Source organism: Lolium perenne, chromosome 3 (assembly GCF_019359855.2).
Source record: "Lolium perenne isolate Kyuss_39 chromosome 3, Kyuss_2.0, whole genome shotgun sequence".
NCBI lineage: Eukaryota > Viridiplantae > Streptophyta > Magnoliopsida > Poales > Poaceae > Lolium > Lolium perenne.
This window is the reverse complement of record NC_067246.2, coordinates 251383873-251403861: the sequence shown is the minus strand read 5'-3', so window position 1 is coordinate 251403861 and position 19989 is coordinate 251383873. Positions and strand designations below refer to the sequence as shown.

General features: G+C 40.7%; 1 protein-coding gene and 2 long non-coding RNA genes across 4 annotated transcripts; 1 reads left to right on the top strand and 2 right to left on the bottom strand.

Moving 5' to 3' along the window:
• Nucleotides 1-1170: 1170 nt before the first annotated feature.
• On the bottom strand, nt 1171-5446 carry LOC127344720 (uncharacterized). 2 transcript variants are annotated; one of them, XM_051371053.2, is made up of 8 exons: nt 5189-5444; nt 3751-3782; nt 3325-3390; nt 2707-2772; nt 2337-2447; nt 1906-1994; nt 1601-1651; nt 1171-1521 (listed from the first exon to the last, which is right to left on the bottom strand). In XM_051371053.2, the coding sequence occupies exons 1-8, from the start codon at nt 5260-5262 to the stop codon at nt 1492-1494; spliced, it is 519 nt and encodes a 172-aa protein (XP_051227013.1). In that variant the 5' UTR covers nt 5263-5444; the 3' UTR covers nt 1171-1491. The 2 variants fall into 2 exon arrangements, with proteins under 2 accessions (XP_051227013.1, XP_051227014.1); XM_051371054.2 differs by lacking the exon at nt 2707-2772 and having other exon boundaries at nt 5189-5446.
• A 2804-nt stretch (nt 5447-8250) lies between these two features.
• On the bottom strand, nt 8251-9647 carry LOC139837642 (uncharacterized). Its single transcript, XR_011754233.1, has 2 exons — nt 9581-9647; nt 8251-8469 (listed from the first exon to the last, which is right to left on the bottom strand). It is a non-coding gene; the product is annotated as an uncharacterized lncRNA (long non-coding RNA).
• Nucleotides 9648-18706: 9059 nt separating this feature from the next.
• On the top strand, nt 18707-19699 carry LOC127344719 (uncharacterized). The gene is made up of 4 exons (XR_007878169.2): nt 18707-18811; nt 18912-18987; nt 19190-19352; nt 19523-19699. It is a non-coding gene; the product is annotated as an uncharacterized lncRNA (long non-coding RNA).
• The last annotated feature ends 290 nt before the right edge of the window (nt 19700-19989 follow it).

The window sequence follows — 19989 nt, the reverse complement described above, 5'->3', positions numbered from 1 at the left end:
AATGTGGGAGGAGAGGAGGAAGGAGGAATGAAACATGATAATGGATGTGCGGACTAAATAGAGGGACCAGCCTCGACCAATCAGGATCGTGCAATAGGATCTAGGGCCATCCAATATAGCAGTGATGCATCACAAGGCTTGGTGCGCCACTGGTACTTTATGGATTTTTTTGCCTGAAATCTTAAGGCTTGGTGCGTCACTGGTACTAGTATGGTGCTAGTGATCTCACCGCTAGCCCTTTTTCTAGTAGTGTGAAAGTGACGCTATGGCGTACGGCTCATGACTATCTCGCAAGTGGTCATCCAGCTTCGTCACCGACGAAATTTGCCTATCCCTAAAAAAGAAAAAGATGACCCCTTCTTCCTATACATTACCAAGGAAAAGCAATCTTTCTTTTATAGGCTAAATTCTATTGGATTTTAGATGTATATAATTCCTTAATTATCTGAGACCAAAAAGAAGAAATGACATCTTCACAGACATGTCTATTTCACCGAGCCTATCCAATGATTGTGTGCAACAGAGAAGAGAGGGTGGAACACACAATGGTATTCTGCCCAATATGCTTATGAAGCTTGGCATGCAGTCAAGGCTTCCCACCCTGTCCATCTACGCCGGAAACAGTTCAATAATATGAAAGGTAGGTTGTTTGATTTCCTTGCTAGGCCGGACGACCGCGAGGCGGTCACTTTGGCTATGATGACGTGGCACATTTGGAACGCTTGGAATGTGTTCGTAATGGTGAAACCTTGAAGCAACCGCACAGTCTATCTTTGCAGATTAACTCATACATCGAGACGATCTTGCAGCATCTTTTTAAGCCCCTGATGTCCGTTCGCGTGAACCCTCTTCAGTTTGGGTTCCGCAACAGGACGGTGTAGCTGTCGTCAATGTTGATGCTTCTTTGTTCTCGTCTACTCCCTCCGTTCTTTTTTAATTGACTCGAATTTAGTATAAAGTTGTACTAAATCCGAGTTAATTAAAAGAGACCGGAGGGAGTACATCTCAACACAATCTATCCAAATGTACAGTGCATGCAATTCCTCGCACTACACATCTCAACACGATCCTTCTATACTTCATCCATCTCTAGCTTTTCGCCTATTTCCAACAACATTTTTTGTCCGAAAGACCGACATAACATCACAGTAACTGATGTGAATCAAATGATGCATCAGAAAGGAGACATAAGCTCGACAATGGTACACCTCCTTTAGTTGATTGACATCCTTTTTAGTTGATTGACATAACTGTCATGGTAAAGTGAGATGCAGTACGATCATGTTTCTACCACAGAAGAAATATCTTGGACGTGCAGCTTTCTCTAAGTACTCAAGTTATTTCCTTTCACTGGAATGGTTCCATTCTACAGGTTCTCATTTTGAGAGAGAGACGGAACGCTGACATGAGTTGTTGTGGGTGCTCTGATCTCGTTTTGCCTGGATATGTCTCCATTCGACCGGATGACGGTTTCACCATAAGGATACTTGCTCACTGTTGTGGACTAACAATGTCAAGAATCTGCATGCAATAGAGGTAACAAAGCATATAAATGTCTGATGGAGGGAAGAATGTCAAACGTCACAAGTAAAAGCGAAACCTTATTGGTGAACTGTTGAAAAGCTTGTCCTTCCATCAATTTCTCCAATTCCTACAGGTCAATAAATAAATGGGCAGACATGAGAAAATAAATAAAGGTGGCAAAGAAAAGGGGGAGTTATACTACTATAAGTGAACCAGCTATATCTGTATACACCACTATCAATTCAAGTGGCATGGGTCCACCATATGATTGAAAATTGAAAGGCATAATGGAGGATAAGATATATAGGTGTATACTGTTGGGTATGATGCAATAAGCTAAGGTATCGCATGGGTGCAGGCGCAAATAACACAAGTAATTACCTTCTCTGGTTCTGAAGAGCCATCAATCTGAAGTATCATTTTCTGCAGTTCAGGGTCCTTGAGCATATCCCGGATTTCATTCAATTCCACTGTCAAAGTTGTAAGGATAGAAGATCAAAAAAAAAAAATAGTGAATATATCACTGTAATAGCATGATGTGTTTCTGCTCAACTGAACTGCTTAGCTTTATCCTTCTTATGGTGCATATGCCAATACTTTGTACTGAATGTTATTACAATGCCATTTCATGTCCTCATTAAGTGCATCCTAAAATGTACTCATTGGCACTTACATCATCTATAAGGAATGATGCAAATGTAAGATGCTAATATCCTTTTCTTCTTAAAAAAATCTACATGTCAACCTTGATAAGAAAACAACCTGAAGAGCATAACAATAATAAAAATAAGTAGTAAAAATTGGTAGCATACCTAAAGATCTCAATCGATTCCTGTCAACAAGCCAGCTTGGATCCTCAACTTCCAGAGCTTTTGTAGGACAAAGTTTGTTTGGAGATTGTGTGGGGCATGTTGTGTCTGGTGCTGCAGAGCAACGGTGTAGTTCACAATTAAACAATTTATTGGCATTCCTAAATTCATAATGAAGCTATATATAGCATTTTAAAGATGTCACTTCAATTATTTTGATAGCTACAACTGGAAGTAATGGTGAGACAGTGACTTATACAAATATTTACGGTAAGCAAATATGATTTATTAGCCTGAGCTTAACAAGTTTTTACTTGAACATCCAAACAGAACATGGAGAAATTAAAACAGATATCAGTGTGTTGTATTTTACATAAAGAGGGAAGTTGATCCTTTTCATTAGGACAATTTGTTCCATCTTCCAGCACAGAGCTCCTTGCTGAAGAAAAAAAAGCCATGTCTATAAATCTGTCCAGATTATTTTAGAAACATGTATCTTACACAAAACATATTACAATCAAATTCATGAACTACGACAAAGTAGAATTGATTAAGCGCTTTTATTGGGCAAATAAATGATCAGGAACTTTTTGGGGACAAACCTATACACAACTTCTCTTCTTTTTCCATCACAGGTTGTTTACGTGGGAAACTAAACACAATGGTTATCAATAAAGAAATTAGATCTTGTAAATACAAACGGTTGTCCCCTCTTGTCTTTTAACTAAAAAAAGCATATCCAAATTCAAGGGAAAATACCATTTCATACATAAACATGGGCAATCACATGCAATAAAGTAAATACAGATGTTCCTTTCTTCTAGCAGTTATGTGCTTCTATGAGTGATCCTTAATCATACAAGTCAGCATTCACCTCATATTCCTTATAAAAGTGAACTTTATAGCTTCTGTAACAACCATACTGAGTCCATGATATGTTACAGTAAGCAATTATATCTTAGGAGTCCTCTTCAAAAGCTAGAGCACTTACTAACTTCTTCCGGCAATGATGACTTGTTAATTTCTTCCTGAGCTGTTATCTTTTGGCAAGATTCATCTACATACAAGGATACAATGCAATATTTATCATCAAATACTGGCTATCAAGACATGAAAGGATGCAGGGACCAATATTCATATAAGGCAGGTTGATACACCATAAATAATGGGAATAGCTTGCCTAGTGTTATTAAACCAATAATCTTAGTTTGAGGTATGTTTCAGCAAAATAAAACAGAGCAAATTTACAGCTGGCAGCATTAACTACGAACATTATATGAAGTGTGTCTGTTAGGCTCTTGTAGATGTCCTTATAAATTCAAACTGAATTAACCTTCCGCAAAGTTCTCCTATATTTTGCTTGACCAAAATAAGGTACTGTAAAATAATGAATTCAAGGAGAATAGCACGGAAGTACCTTTGTGTTTTTTAAAGCATATCACGGAGCAACTGCATGGAATAACGGAACAGCATATTAGGTACAGATACATTTCATTTAGTAGATTAAAAACAGGCAGAATAAGTAGCTTAGGTGTTTAAAGATAACAGGATATATTCAGTAGGTTCAGCCTTGAAATATAACTGACAGCAAGAGGATGTTAAACATTTATGTGTATTTTCCTATAGAGTTCTTTTATGGTTTTATCAAAAGCATATAATCAGCTCAAAATGAGGGCACATGACAAGTCCATGCTGAATTTCTAATGAACACCAGAATAGATACAAGACAAAATAATATCGGAAATTGAAGAAACCATAATAAGTCAGGTATTAAGGAAGATCAATTATGGTAGATGTTGAATTGGATAAAATTACCATGCATATTTCATATCATTAAAATAAGTGTTCTTAAGTAATGCTATTGTTAGGCAAAAGCCAATGGTATTACAGTGGCACCATAAGCTAAAACCAAATATGTGTCAATATCACCTGCAATTAACACTGAAATACTCAATACGCATAATTTTTCCAGAGAGAAAGTAGCTGGCATTTACTTGTTGGATGATATATGCAGGATTTTTTCAAAAAAAATAGTCCCCATGTTTCTTTCTAAGAAATAAGAACGGACTAATCAAAAGCTATTGTCAAGATGATACTTTAAAAGGCAAAGCTCCCTGTTCATAAAAAAAAGGCAAAGATCGCCATCCCTGTACTAAGCTATCTTCATTGTGCTAAAGGTCTTTTTGCCTAAGCTTGCCTTCACGGTCATCTAAGGATAAGGAAACTGAGTTTTTTCTGACATTTAAATCCCAAAGATTAAGTCATGAGTGAGCAATCGTGTGAGAGAAGGGACGAAGCACTATGGTGATTAGTTGATGTATGTCTCTGAAATACAAGATAGCTATCAACTAACCACTATGATACTTCAAACCAGAAACAAAACTTTGTACACCGACTACTGTTAGAGCCAGATATCAACAGAGTAGGATTTTCTCTTATGCACGGCATTAACATATTGAAGTAATTTGTTGGTTCACTTTGCATATCGAGCCCGAAGCCATACAAAATCTTGTCATAAATGATATAACAGTTACTCAATGGGATAACATTATTTGTTCCAAGTTCCAACCAAGCCTAGTAAAACTGTTAATCCATTCCATGAACCCTAGCTACTCGGTATTTTTTTATTCTCCAAACAACAAGCTAGTCCACCATAGCGAAAGGGAAATTGGACTAAGCAAACCAATAGTGCTTTATTATTTCCGATTTAACTCTTGCCCGGTGGCATGGCTGAACACAAAGAGAAATCGAATCGATACAGCGAAGGAAGCACCTCATATACTTCCATCCCACCGCCTATGTTTAGCAAGAATTCATATGTGCAGAAGGTAGAGGAAGGGAATGGTCCGACTTACTAGGGCATGCGGCAATTAGGGCACTTGTACTTGGACGGCGCGTCCTTGCACACATCGCAGCTCCCACCACCCATTCGGAGTACAAATCTTCGCGATATGCCACAAGAGAGGTCAATGGGAGCGGGCGCCTGGGTTCACCGTGGTGGATACTGGGGTGGTTGAGCGCCGGCGCAGCACCGCGGAGTCAGGGTTCAGGGAGGCTGGAAGTTTTGCTCTTCGGCGCCGGCGGCTGGGGAAAAAGAGAGGAGAGAGGGGGCAGAATGTGGCGGGCTGAGGGGACACTTGGGCCCTTAAGCCGTCTCTGGCCCGACAACCAGGCCCAAATTAAGTAACAGTAAAATGGAACCACTAGGGCCCTTCCTCAGCGTTTTGACACTCTCGGCCGTCCGATGATACATCTGAACGCTCCAGATCATTTTAGTCAACCCGCTGGGCTTGGGCATTTTTTACGATCCGCTCGGCAAACATGACCGGGCTGCTACTCCACAAAACTACCATAACGGCTTCTCATAAACCGGGCCCCTGGACGATGATTGGCCTTCTTTGTTGGTTCTGTGGGCTTCGACCTGTGCTCAGCCCTGTTGGAAGGCCCGTCGTGCAGTTAATGGCATGCGATGTCAATGCGCCTTCCCTTCCGTTCCCTTGATTTCCGGTGGTAGTGGATGCCGTTTTACTCCACATCTCACCCACCTCTGCGACTGCCTAGATTTCCCTTTTTTATTTGCTTGCAGACTTGTTTTCTTTCTCACCATGTTTCCTCTGATTGCATAGGTTCTAATTCCTGCTATTATTTTGTTGATTATCTAGGATCATGGCAACCACCACGGCGGGTGGCACGGATGAAGAGCAGACGGCGGCGACGGCGCTGATGCGGAAGAGGAGCAGGCGGCGGCGACGGCAGGGCGATGCAGAGGAGGAGGCAGAGTTGATCAACCGATCAAGGGTGCAGAGGAGGACATGAATGAGTCGGTTGCTGCTGCGACGCGCCGGCGTCTCGATGGTGCAAAAGATGAGGAGGCATGGCGAACTCTGGTCTCTGGACTACATCCTCGACGGCCGAGAGTGACAGTCCACAGCAGGTAAACTTTATCCATATCTCCTCACCTCCCATCCCTCAGCTCTTCACCCAATGGATTGCAGGAAGACTGTGAGTGTCCCCTCATTTTGTGCGTACAATTGACATGATTCTTGTCACAATTTAGCCTGATTAGATTGGTGTGCAGTTTGCATATCAAGCACGACCCCATGTTCATTACACAGCTTGAGGAAAAATGTGACTTTCGGTATTCGTGCAGCTAAGCAAACCTTGTTCGTTCTACAAATTTTCATATTCACAAGTATATTGGATTGTTTGCTTTCTCGCTATTTAAGTTGTCAACTCAGGTTAGCATTATAGGTATTGTTGATAAATGATGGACATCGGCATACTTGTCAGATAACAATTGTTTTATTTGTACTCCATCGCATCATACACATTTAACTTTGATACCTAATTTTAACTCTAGCAATGAAGATGATTATACTTCTGCTACTGTCATCAACTGAATTTAGTTTGGTTTATGATGAAAAGAATTTTGAACGTGCCTGTCTGCAATTCGTCCTCATGGTTCACTATTGTACATGATATGTGCTATTCTGCTGTGTTGCTTGTAAACTTGTTCTCTCACCCCCTCAATTTCACCTTAAATTCAAGAAATCCAGATTGCCTAATTGTACCAATAGTGCAGTACTGAAGCTCTTCTTGCTACTCATGTTTATTGGAAACTGAGAATTCTTTGCTGTTGCTTTCCATCAAATAGCAAAGTTATATGTTGTTTGAGCTATATAAGTTGTACTCAATGTGTTATAAACTCCAGATCCAGTTGTCCAGTATTGCGTGGAAAATCAGGCCAAAGAAGAGGCAAGATGCCACATTTATTCAACTTGCTATCAACATATCAGTGAAACAGAATTCTGAAGCTGATACAGGTTCCGTACAAGTGCTAGCAATGACTGAAGTCTCCCCCCTCCTTATACGAAGTAGTAACTCTGAACAAACTCCATGCAAATCATCTCTAATTGTCCTTACATGCTCAGTCCTTGTATTATAACATCTATATGTAATCAACGAATTGCCCATGGTGGTCTTGATCCTCAAGAGAAAAAATTCACTAGCCGGTAGTTATAGAGATGGCAGCCCTAGAGTGGCTTGAGTCAATGCTAATGATGTCTGATTCTGTTCACACTTGGACACATATACTTGTATGCTACTATACTAAATCACGCTATCAACATTTGCAAGCTCTTTCCCGAATATGTGTATGCTGATTTATGCTACTATTAGTAAGACTTTCAACGAATGTAAAATTTTGCTTAGTTATGCTTAACCAATATTGAGGCACCACAATCTGTTTTCACTTATTTGTATAATCTTTGCTTGACAAAAGACTATACCGATATTCATCAAGATGGACAGGCGCAGCACCGCGCGCTTTAATGTTCTAGTACAGTGAATAGTGAGTGGTGACACCAACCCCTCGAAAAGAAACGGAAAAGATGAGAGGTGACACCATCTAGGGCGCATTTGGTTAGGGCGCATTTGGTAGGCTGAGCCCAATTCGTGCACCACTGGATGCAGTGAGACGGGCGTCCCTGCGCGTCACGAACGAGTCATGGGTAATATTTGACCCAATGTTTGGAAGCCTATGTTGTATCGGCCCGAACAGAAGTGCAGGTTGTTTGAATGCATGAATACAATGATCAATTTATGTTCAGGAACAACACACGTGTTTGGTTGTCATTTTGGACACCCATGCAAAGTTTCCCCTCACCACATTCGAATATGTGGTGACCTTACCATCACATAACGGCACAGAAAAGAGCTCAAACACGGTCATAAGCACAACACATAGGTAAATACAGAACGGACATAGTACTTAGTAACTAATCCTAGCGTCAGAGTGGTAAGACGCCTATTTAAACCTGGGGCAGACTACCAAGATCCAAAATGTAGCACCCTACCTTTTAATAAAGGAAGATACCTGTGTATAGTGCTATTCCCGGGATCACTGATAGCACACACATTACAAAATATAGTAATCATTGCAATAGTATCAATTTACTACATCATTGATCCAGAGGGTACAATAAAATCTTACAAATTGCATAGTCACATGGACTAGCTCAGAATAAACACAGCGTAAAGTAAATCAGCAATGAGCCTTCATCATCTTCATGTGCCACAGGCAGTCATGTTGGAATGTAGACTCGAGATCCTACCACGTACTTCTCCTCAGAAAATCCTGCACGTTTGAATATGCAGCCCCACGAATGGAGGTCAGTACAATGATGTACTGGCAAATGACACTTATATGGTGGCAGTTTTGGGCATGACTATCTACATGATATTTGGCAAGTGGAGAGGCAAATTTGCATAAAGCCAATTTTATCCTATATTTTATTTAAAACAAAACATTTTTGAAAATCTTTGAATGACATTATGAAATCACACCATGGTTAAATCCTCCATGGGTTTTAGAATAATCACATGGTTACATCTCCCATGAGTTTTACAAGGTTGATACAAATTTTAAATACATTCAGAAAACAATGATGAGATTCTTCCGTACATTCCTTGCCTAGAAGCTCAAATTGTCCATAACCGGGGACACGGCTAAGATCTTAGGTTTAACTCTCGAGAGGTTGTGCACTTTCACCTTACGACCCACCCTTCCCAAGAGAAGAATGAGACAAGATCTTTCAGAAGAAGAATTCAACCATACAAACTAGACCCGTTCCCTTGGCCGTCGCCTCCACCCACTGTCTAGCCACAAGTTGAACCCTCACAACTTACTTAATCCCGGCAGAGCCCATAATACCATAAGGCTGCACTCGAAGCTAACTAAAACATGGACGACATGGTAATCTCTTTAATCTTGGGTGGCCAACCACAAGTGGAACTCACAAGCTTAAAACCCCTCACAGGTAGTAAACCCCCACACGATCCCCTGGTGAAAACCAGGTGTGCAGTCAAAAGCGACCACTCTACAAATGCGAACTCTCAGGGATTCACCACTTCAGCCCACTATGGGCGTGGACTTCACCACTTCAGCCTACTAGGGGCGTGGACCTGAGCAGCCGCCCACCATCAACCAATCCACCCAGGTGTTTCATTAGGGTTGTTAATTTTAAATTTTTCAAACACTCACAACCAATAACGAAACAACACTTGGCATTTGATGTTGCAAAGCAAAAATTAAAGCATCCTAGCAATGGGTTCAGGAGTAGCTACACACTACTAGGTTTGCTAAGCATAGCATAATAATTTACTTTTGAAAACAAAATCCTACCATGCATACTAGTTTCAAAACACTAATGCATAATTAAAATAAGTAGGATTTGAGTGTCACTTGCCTTTTGGTAGTTGAAGCGCGTTCACTTCTCTTAATCAAAAATACGTGCCTCTCCGTACAACTATAACATAGAATATAGCACAACATAAACACATCATTCAACAACATCATAATCAAACAAGACAACAATCGGAAATCGCTCTATGGTACGAAGGTGTGGCATGAGGTTTGGCTTGCAAGATATGAATCGACGATATTGAATGAATGTGTCAAATACTGGGAAAGGAAATGATTATCCAAGTTAAGTACTCTGAAGAAAATGATTGACAAGAACCTATGGTCAATTGTTGTTTGCTACTCAAGAATGGGAAAATTGGAATGATCAATGTGATAAATCACATGAGTCTCAAAATGGCGCAACTCAAAATATCGTTTAGTAAAGTGTGACAACACTTACTAAGATAGTATGGGTTACACATAGATTTGGGTATGAACTAATGATATATGGAATTACTCAAATTACTCATTTGTAAGTTGAATAGTTTTAAACTAGTCAAATGAATGAATGAAAAACAATTTGGATAGACACGATATTGATTCAAGGTAGAGTGTCTAGTGGTATTGGTGTGTGGATGTGATCATAAGTTTCACCTTCACAAACGAATCATGTTGAGGAAGGATTATAGAAATCGCTAATGGACATATACTCAAATTCTCATATTTGAATTTGAATATTTGTAAAGTGATTCAAATATTTTGGATGGTGGTGCTATTGGATGGAGTACTGTAAAACAAGACTTATGCAATTGACCAAGTGTGACCACCCTTATCAGAGTAGCACAAGGTCACACATAGCATTGAATATGGACTAATGATATATTGAACCACTCAAGTAACTCATTTGAAAGTTTGAATAGTTCGAACCAAGTGGAGGGATTGAATGGCATAAATGATATCGGGATTTGGTTCGCGGAGCCTAAGGGATAACCAAGGTTCATCACATGTGATATGGGTAGAGTATCTCCAGGTAAATATCTAATCTAAACTAGGACATGTCACAATTTACTCAAATAAGCCAATTGTTATTTGAATAATATGAACTAGACAACCAGGGGTAAGCTATGCATCATATGTGAACATGATAAAAAAATTATAACTAGTTCTGTAAGATGGGTATGATCATAAAGATCATTTTGGCTAAAGGAACTATGATGAAACCAGTTATAGGACTACACTTTTCGCGAAAAGTCATTAGAAAAAGTTCTCCGGATGGAAGACTTTTCTACACGGAAGTTGTAGAGAATTCCATTACAAGCGTATCGCCAAAAGAATCTCTCGAAAAAAGTTGGTAGTATTTATTTTATAGACGATGTTGCGGAACAAAGGGGTACCGCGAAGATAAGGTGGGCGAAACTGTCACGCAATATGTCTAAGATGATCTGCGTGATTTGCCGATTCCGACGGTATAGGGTTTGTCGAAATCCAACATGTAGAACTTAAGATATGGATTTTACAAAACTAGACATAAGTGGTTACAGTTCTAATGGTGTACGAAAAGTTGTCCGAACAAGTTGCTCGAATGGAAAAACTTCCTACACGAAAGGTGTAGAGGATCTAATTAGAAACTTAACGGAAAAACCACTATTCCAAACAGAGGTGTAGATCTAGGGAAATAAAATTACGAAATTACGTACGAGAATCTACGTAAAAAGAGCGGAAATAAAATTATTACCGCCCGGGAGTCGCGGCGTTTCTCCAAATCGCATTGGGGATGCTGCGTCGCAAACTGCACCGTCACGGGCGAGGAAAGAGCAGCCTGTGTGCTGCGCGGAAGAGAAAGAGAGAGGAGACGCGTGTGTTTGGGCTGCGTAGGGGGTCCTTTTTATAGGCGTAAGCTGGAGGGGAATTTCTCCTATAAATGTTGAAAGACTACCCAGCCAACCAGATCATCTGAAAGGGGCAAACGAATCTGGTTCGTCCAATCAGCATGCAACAGTAAATCTCTCATCCCGCTTTTCACCACAGCCGTCCGATCAGTCAGATTTTTTCTCACTCGTTCAGTTTTGGAAAGACTCCATGACGGGTGGGACCTTCTACGTGCGGGGCCCGACAGTCAGAGGTAGGCAGGTCCGCTCGTTCGGTCGCTTCATTCTCATGTCCACGGACGAAAGGTGAAAACCTAGATCGAACGAGCTCCCAATCCCGTGCGCTCGCCTCCTTTCCTCTCCTCCTCAATCCCGTGCGCTCCCCAAGCCGCCGCCACGATAGACCACGAGCCGCCACCGTCACCGTGCCTTGCCCCCTCGCGCCTCCTCCTCTGCGACTCCGAGACGCCGCCATCGCGCATCTCCGCCTCAACCCACCCAACGCTGCGCTGGGATGGAGGTGGAGGAGCACGGATTCGGAAGAGGCGTGCGCTCGTCCGCGCCCTCGATTTCTTCCAGCGGCGGCTGCCCGCGTGCCCTCGATTTCGTCCAACGGCGGCTGGCCGCGCGCTGGCGGCGAAAGGCGGCAACCGAGCGGTGGTGGCGGCTGGTGGCGCTCGCCCTCGATTTCGTCCGAGCGTCCAGCGGCGGCGGAAGGGAGCAGAAGAGGCGCGCCGGCGGCGGAAGGCAGCAATCGAGCGGTGGTGGCGGCGGCTGGACCGTGCGCGCCCTCGATTTCTTCCTCGGCACTCCTGGAGTGGAGATGCTCTCAGTCGCTTCCATAGTAGGTCGCCTCGCCTCACCTCGCCTAGCTGCACACCCTCGGTCGACTCCCGGCGTCGCGCGCTTGTCCACCACGCCCTAAGGCCGCTCCAGCCTCCAGGTATCCATTCCCTTCTTCTAGGCTTCAATCTCACGGGGCATGGTGTGATTTTCATGTTGAGGAGACTGGACTGCCAGGACGAAGAGGCAGGCTGCGGTGGTGCTCCATGCGGTTTCGTGTCAGGCCATTCAGGCCTAGACGAATATGGAGACGAAAACAATTGCTCCAATTGATGTCTGAAACAGATTTTTAAAATACCTTACTCCAAGGCACAAATTGCTATCGATGTAGTCTGTATTTGAGACACTCATTTACACACAAGTTCAGTGTCTGATTGCTCTAAAATAATCATGCTCTCTGTTTACTATATACTAATACAATGATCTACATTATATTTGCAGCCTTGATGTTGATGAAATTGAAAAGATCATTTATATTGATGTGAGAGTTCTCAGAGGAGGAGGAAAAAACAGTTTCCCTATTGCTGCTCTGTTGATGTTTTTCAGAAGGTTGGTCTTGTTCTTGGACCTGATTTTGTATGCTGCTTGGTGCTTCCAGGTGAGATGTGCTTCTACATGTATAATAGTTGGTGAATTTTTTTTTTGTGATATTATGTGCTGACAGTCACACTGTATTTTGTTTGCTTAATTTAAGATTTACTGGAATATCCTTGTACATCTGAAGCTTTCCTTAATATAGATATATATGTAGCACATAATAACCACGTCGAGCAGGATGGGTGGCGCATCAGTGGAGTCATCGCGCCAGCATGTCGACTCTCGCCAGCCTCCACAAGCGGCGAAGACGGTTCAGCTTGGCCATGGCGATGGCAGTTTTCCGGTAGTGAGCTCCTCTTTATTTTTCTATTAGCCCTAATTTCATTCACGTTTCATAGGCAGAGTTTGGGCTGCCACTAGATTTTACAACCATTGATGGCAGTAGCCAATGTTTCTTTCTAATGTCCATTAGTGCAATTTCTTTTCATTTTTCTTTATTAGTTTTTTCAGATATATCTTGAGGTGCTTCTGATTTTCTAAACAATATTATGGGCTCTGCATATGTGTTGAAACTTATGCTTATGGCTGCGTTTATAGGATCTGTGTTGTAGTTGTTGCTGCTGCTGGGCGAGCTGTTACATAGTCACACTGAGGCTGACGCGCAACAATGCTTGCATTTCTGGGGCATCATCTCATGCAGACGTCGGCACCTGACATCCATCCGATATGAGCGATTACCTGACGGATTCATCCCTGGAGTGATACATCAAAAGATTACTTGGATGGTGCCCAGATAACACGAAGGAGGTAAGGAGTGTCATTGATATATTATGGATGGTTTATACACCTTAATTCATACATATCTTACATGTGGTACCTGGCAATAAATTATTGTTCCTTTATGGCTAGGAGATGAACTTCCTAGAAGTAGCAATAACAAAGAATAATGATGTTATGCTAGATGAACTTCCCAGTGCGGTTTTTGGCTGATAGTTCCTTTTTTACCTGGCCCTTTTCACTTTGCAGGTTCTAGGATTTAGTAGGCTCGCTTCTTGTCTCATCCTGTACTAGGCTCTGGTTATGTGCTCTTCTTCTGTGTTGAGGTTTGTCGCTTCCTTCTCCTTACTAGGAATGCATCTTCCATTCAGTGCCTGTTTTCTCTATGGTGATTGAATGATTGTTCTTGCTTTGTATCTGATACATTCCACTGCTATATTTTTTTAAATATGTTATATCCATTCCACCATAATGCCTCTAACTCAGATTTATTGTCTCAAAGATGATAAGAGAGATGCCGTGTGAGCAGTATTGTTTTGCTTTAAGAAAACTTTTATATATTTGTGTATATGCAGTTAACCCATATGAGTATGTGATCTGCTAAATAACACCGAGACAGTCCTAGGCATGAGTGAAATCAAGGTATTATTGTTATAATTCACTTTACTATACTACATGACCTACTTATTTTTGTATTGTATTGTCCTGAAGTATTTGGAGTTCCATTCATAATACCCTATTGGTGTGGGCATACAAGCTTTTGGCTTGTTTTGATCCGTGTTTGGCCTGTGCAGGACTTGTTTGAGGATATACCAGTGGCTGTAAGCTAATGCGTTCTTGTGCCTATTTTGGATTTGTTTGGCCGTTTTCGGTTGTAATCTCGATGTGTTCCTTGAGCACTGGAAATGAGTTAATTCTAAAGTAAAGGTTAATTCAGACCTTAGTTGTAACTTTCAGCAGAAAAGAGTATGCTTATGTTTGTGTAAAGACCTGATTACAAAATCGTGTCAGTTTACAGGTACATTGATTCACCCTGTTGCTACCTTCATTGGTGGAGTGACCATCTAGGAAGTAATCAAGGTCTTCATTGTGTTCCAGAAAGAAAGATGAGGCTGCCTTTTACTTATTGTGTCGGAAGGATGCAGCACCACTGAAGGTACTTCATTGTCTCATGCTATATTTATTTGATCTATAAGCTTCTAGAGAATACTTGGTTCAGTACTACATGTTGGACAAGATGATTTCCTTATATGCTACAAGATTACATTGCTGCTTGCTGGTTGCGGTTTTTAAACCTTTGGGATATAGAAGAAAGTTGTTCGGCTTGCCAGTTGCCACAAATGAAAGCAAAGTAGAAAAATATTGTTAATAATAATATGGACATCTGTATGCACATGTTACCTTCGGCATGTATAGCGGTTGCCTATCCTTTAGATGAAGATAATGTATGCTTTATTTTTCTTGCAGGCACTACTTCATTCTATTACGATTGGTAAGATGATTGTCATTGACTTTTTTCTGATGTCAAACCGATACAACAAATGTCCTCTCAATTCTATATGGAATATATGGAGTTCTAGATTCAATTTCATCTGGCCCTACTGATGCATGTGCAAGGTACAATTCAAAAATAGTACATGTTACTTTCATTTCTTATGTATATTTATTACTAATAGTAGAAGTTTCCTTTGCTCTTTCCCTAGAAAAGCACATTTTTGAATTTTTCCTAACGGGTACTTACGTTTGACCCTTCCTCTTATTTATGTTCGTGTTGGCATGTGCATGGAGGAAATAATAGAGCATAATCCAGTTGTTTATATCTAAATGGCATTCGTAGTCAAAAGGGTTTAGGTTGAGGTATGCATTAGATATACGCATGGTCCCTGTTGTGCCGTAAATTTTAAGAAAAGGTTGTTTGGGAGCATGCATTTATTTATTTGTTGTTTTTAGCTACATTAAGTATCAGTTCTTCCATCTGCATTGAATCTTTCTTCGCCTTTTATTTATCTTTATCATCACAATGCAAAATCAAGCACCCCAATATTCTTTGTTCATATATCATTGAAACAAAAATGGTTTCCAATCAATAGCTTTTGGAGAATGTTAAGTTGTGTGTAAATCAGGTTAAAATTTCTGTCAATATGATCTCACAAATTGTCAGCTTAGTCCCAGTGAAAGTCTTATATCGCCATGATTTTGCCCCAAAACAATGGTGTTTAGCTTTCCAGCCTAAGTTAGAATCCGTTTTTGTGCTATGCCTGCTGTTTCTGGAGAAGCCAGTCTTTCTCCGTTGCTGACATGATAAATGGTTCGCAATCTCGGGACAGTCCATTTGCATAGTGATCATTTGTGTTCTTGTTTTCAAGGCAACCTCTACCCCATCCCAGTCTCTGTTTATCTTTGTATTTTTTTTGTATAAATAGAATGTAGTTAAGAAGCATTTTGGAACATTTTCATGTTATGGGGCATGAGAATGATAATACTACCTCAAGTAGGGATAAAGCGGGACAAATAGGCTGAGATGGAGTTACTGAAACTATAAATTTCCTCCCATTTTGATCATTCATCACTCGGTAGAATCAAAATGAACTAGCGAATCCTTCCATTTGCTGTTAACGTTAGATTAGTATAGCATTATTGGTTCCTGTTTAGTTCCTGGTAAACGACATACGAGTGAGATAGTTTGGTCACCTCTGATAGATTGAGTTGTTATGCTTGCATTAGGCAAGCCGGTAGCCGGTGCGTTCCACGTCTAGGAGCAGGTCCCCTAATGTAGCATTTTCTTAATATGGTCATGTGTTCTGAATGTAAGAAACAAAATATGAAAGTATGGATCTCTCCTTTTTTTATCCGGGGATTCTGCCCTCTGGATTTAGGGATGTAGATTTGATATACAGATATCGAAGAAGGCACTTATTCATATTTTGGTTAGATTAGTGTAAAAAAAAGTGTTTGCTTTATCTTTTTAAGATTATGATATATGACATTATTTTAATTTTGTGTAACAATATAGATGCGGGCTGCAGAGTAGATAGTGCCTGTAAAATTGCATAGCTGTTATGTGACTATCCATAGAATTTCCAGTATAGCTTAAGTGTAGATGTCTTGATTTTATATAGTGAATTATTTCAGATGTAGATTTGATATACAGATATCGAAGAAGGCACTTATTCATATTTTGGTTAGATTAGTGTAAAAAAAAGTGTTTGCTTTATCTTTTTAAGATTATGATATATGACATTATTTTAATTTTGTGTAACAATATAGATGCGGGCTGCAGAGTAGATAGTGCCTGTAAAATTGCATAGCTGTTATGTGACTATCCATAGAATTTCCAGTATAGCTTAAGTGTAGATGTCTTGATTTTATATAGTGAATTATTTCAGTTTCAGGATTTGCTTAATAATGTTATTACTCATGAACTTTTTAAGAGAAACACTTTCTATTTATATTGTTTCTACGATGTATATTCAGGTCCATCGGTAGCCTTACATTCAGCAATAGTTTTTGTGGTTGCTTTATCTAAATAATCATGTATGTTCAGAGTTAAGACAAATATTATTAATTGAGTTAATTATCTATCCATCTGTTTGTTTCCTTCTTCATATCGAATATATGCGGTCATATGCCTACCTTGGCAGTTAGCTGAGCCCACATTTACCTAGACATATAATTTAGCTGGAATGTCTACCTGAACATTCTGTTTGGGATTTGTTCTTTGCTCTATTTCAGTCCAATGATAGAGCTAGCTGAGATTGCAAGTTATGAGTAAGTAAACTACGAAGTATACTAAGTAATTAACTTCCAACTTGCTTTGTTTTTCATCCATGCTTCCATGTCATGAAAGTAATTTTCATATTTGACAATATAGTGCTAAATGTAGTCAAAATTGTTTCTTTATGTGTTATTTACTTCGATTATAATTCTTTCTCTTGTAGACTTTTCTCTTTTTACCAGCGGCCAGTGAGAGCATCAAGAGGAGCATCGCCGACGGCCAGCACCAATCGAAGCCCCACGGAGAGAGGTGACATGGGACCTCCTTCCCTGATCTGCTTCAGCTTGCAGGTGCGGCCTCCCCATGGCTCTCTCCCCTCACTGGTTGCTTTGATTATTAGAACAAAGCGGATGAGACGTATTTGTGAAAAATTCTTCTTACAGATGAACATGTTTGTTGATGCCTAGACCTGATGCATATGGTTTTCCTTTTGGACTTGGGTATATGGCCTAAATTTCATAGGAAGTCATGTAGCATTTTGCTTGGGTTCATTTGAATATTCTAAATTCATCTGCGTGTTTTCTTTTGCCTGCACACTCTGTTAGTTTTTATCTCTTTTTATAAGTTACGAAATTCTGTATGAGGAGGTCAATCATGCAGCAAATTTGGTAAAATATAAATAGTCTCGCCTGGGTGAGGAACACTACGGGATTCCACAACCCATTTTCTTACTTTCACTTTTTATATACAATTTTTGAGGATTGATTTGGATCCTTGGTGCCTTCTCCTAAGGTTTGTAATTTGTAATTTGCTATTTGATTTTTCTTTTCGTAGGGTCTGTTATTTCCACCTTGATTCCCATTTTCTAGGGTATCAAACATCACGTTGGTTAATTGGTCGGCAAGATATGGCTTTTATTGCTTCAGGTCCAATTAAAATGCTTCAGGTTCGACTGAAATGTTTATTGCTTCCATTGGTCAAATGCGTTGGTGGTCTTCGAGTAATCGCGAGCCGTGGTCTGTCTAGGTGCGCCTGCTTCTCACTCTTATGAGCTGGTAGTGTTTGGTGAAAAGCCTGGCCTGATAAATTTTGCGGTTTACCATTTTGTTTTCTAACACGGTGGATTCTTTCTCTAGACATCTCTGTAAGGAGCTGGTGGAAGGGTGCTCGTCTCTGGAAGCTCCTGCTTCTCCATCTCCACGGTCTCTGGTGGCATCACCAAGCTATGTGAGTTTTGGTCCCCTGTCACATCTCCGGATCCACCCCCTCATATGAGCTACATGTTCTAACAGACAAAACATATGCTGCGTAATCAAACATTCTTAGCAACTCACTTGCTTCAGTTGTCCACGCAGATTGTCATATAACTTAATGAATGCACCACTGTAAGATTGCTTGCTGGTACTATTTATCAAGGCGGGTGATGGCGGCGGCAGCGGCCTCGGGTGGTGGAGGATGGTGTCTGTCGAGGCACCAACAGGTGCAGCTTGTTGGCTGTGGCTTGGCAAGCGTCGTCTCGGCGAGTGCCGGTGCGGCTTCTTCTTTTTTCCTTCCGGTGAGCACCTTGTGCTGGTGCGGCTTCTTTTTTCCTTCTGGTGAGCGCCTTGTATACGAAGTCGTATATCGTTTGTTGTTTACACTCTATTTTCCTGTAGGGCACTGGAGTATTGCATGCCCTTTTTGGATGAGATTTGTGTATCCACGTGCTGCTGCCCATCTACATGACTTGAGGTAAACGTGTCTTTGATGTGGATATCTGTGTTGTTCTTAATGTGCTAGAATAATTATTGGGTCACTATTTCTGTGTGCTTAATTGCAATCTCTTCTCACCTTTTTTTGTACTAATGCCGAAACACTGCAACCGGGGCAAACGAAACATTTCTTCTGTTGGGATTGTGTCCATCATGTTCATCTCCCTATATTTGCCTTTCAGGTTGTCCCGTTTGTTCTAGCGGAGGCAGGTCTTCTGTGAGGATTGTAGCTGCAGGAGATAGGGTCAGTACACCAGATTTCAGCATCACAGTCATTGTACTGGTTGCCGCAGTGATGCTTCTCCGCACAGGTGCCGGTGGTTGCGACTGTCGACAATTGTGTGTGTATGCCAGCATCACAGTTATTGTACTGGTTGCGCCAGTGATGCTTCTTCTTGGTTATATTTGATTAATTTGATAGAATATCAGGCCATTTATGAATGCTTTTGGTTAATTATGGTCTCGTGGAGGATTTATTTTCTGGAGTTATGACATTTTGTATTGTGGGTTTGCAGCATACAACATGTCCATCACATGTTTGATCAGGCTGCCTCAGTGACGGTTATGACCGTGGCGCAGGTATACTTATCCTACTCACATTTGTTTTCCCTCTCTCCTTGGTATTGTCATATGCTCTACTTTTTATTCCGCATTCTTAGAGGTATATACAGGTCATTTCATTCTCAGTTCTTCAGGTCACTTATTGCTGCAATAGATGGGGAGGTTGGAAAGGAGCGTGAATTGTATGGCCAGTCTCTTGTAATCGTCCTTCCTAAACTTTGATTTGATATTTCAGCATCTATTGTACTGCAATTTAATTATATATATTACACTTCATACCTAAGTTGTGCATGAAGTGATATTTCTTCAGCAAAAGTTACCTGACGGTATTTATTACAGTGTATTTGACATATAAGGAACCTGAGTACAAAATAAAATGGCTGATATGTGGCATGCATCTAAGTTGTTAGATGTTTCCGTT

Coding starts and splice junctions, on each gene's coding strand:
- LOC127344720 (XM_051371053.2), bottom strand. CDS start 5,262: ATGGGTGGTGGGAGCTGCGATGTGTGCAAGGACGCGCCGTCCAAGTAC. Junction 1,995..2,336: donor GAATCGATTGAGATCTTTAG/GTATGCTACCAA, acceptor CAACTTTGACAG/TGGAATTGAATGAAATCCGG. Junction 1,522..1,600: donor TTCAACAGTTCACCAATAAG/GTTTCGCTTTTA, acceptor TATTGCATGCAG/ATTCTTGACATTGTTAGTCC.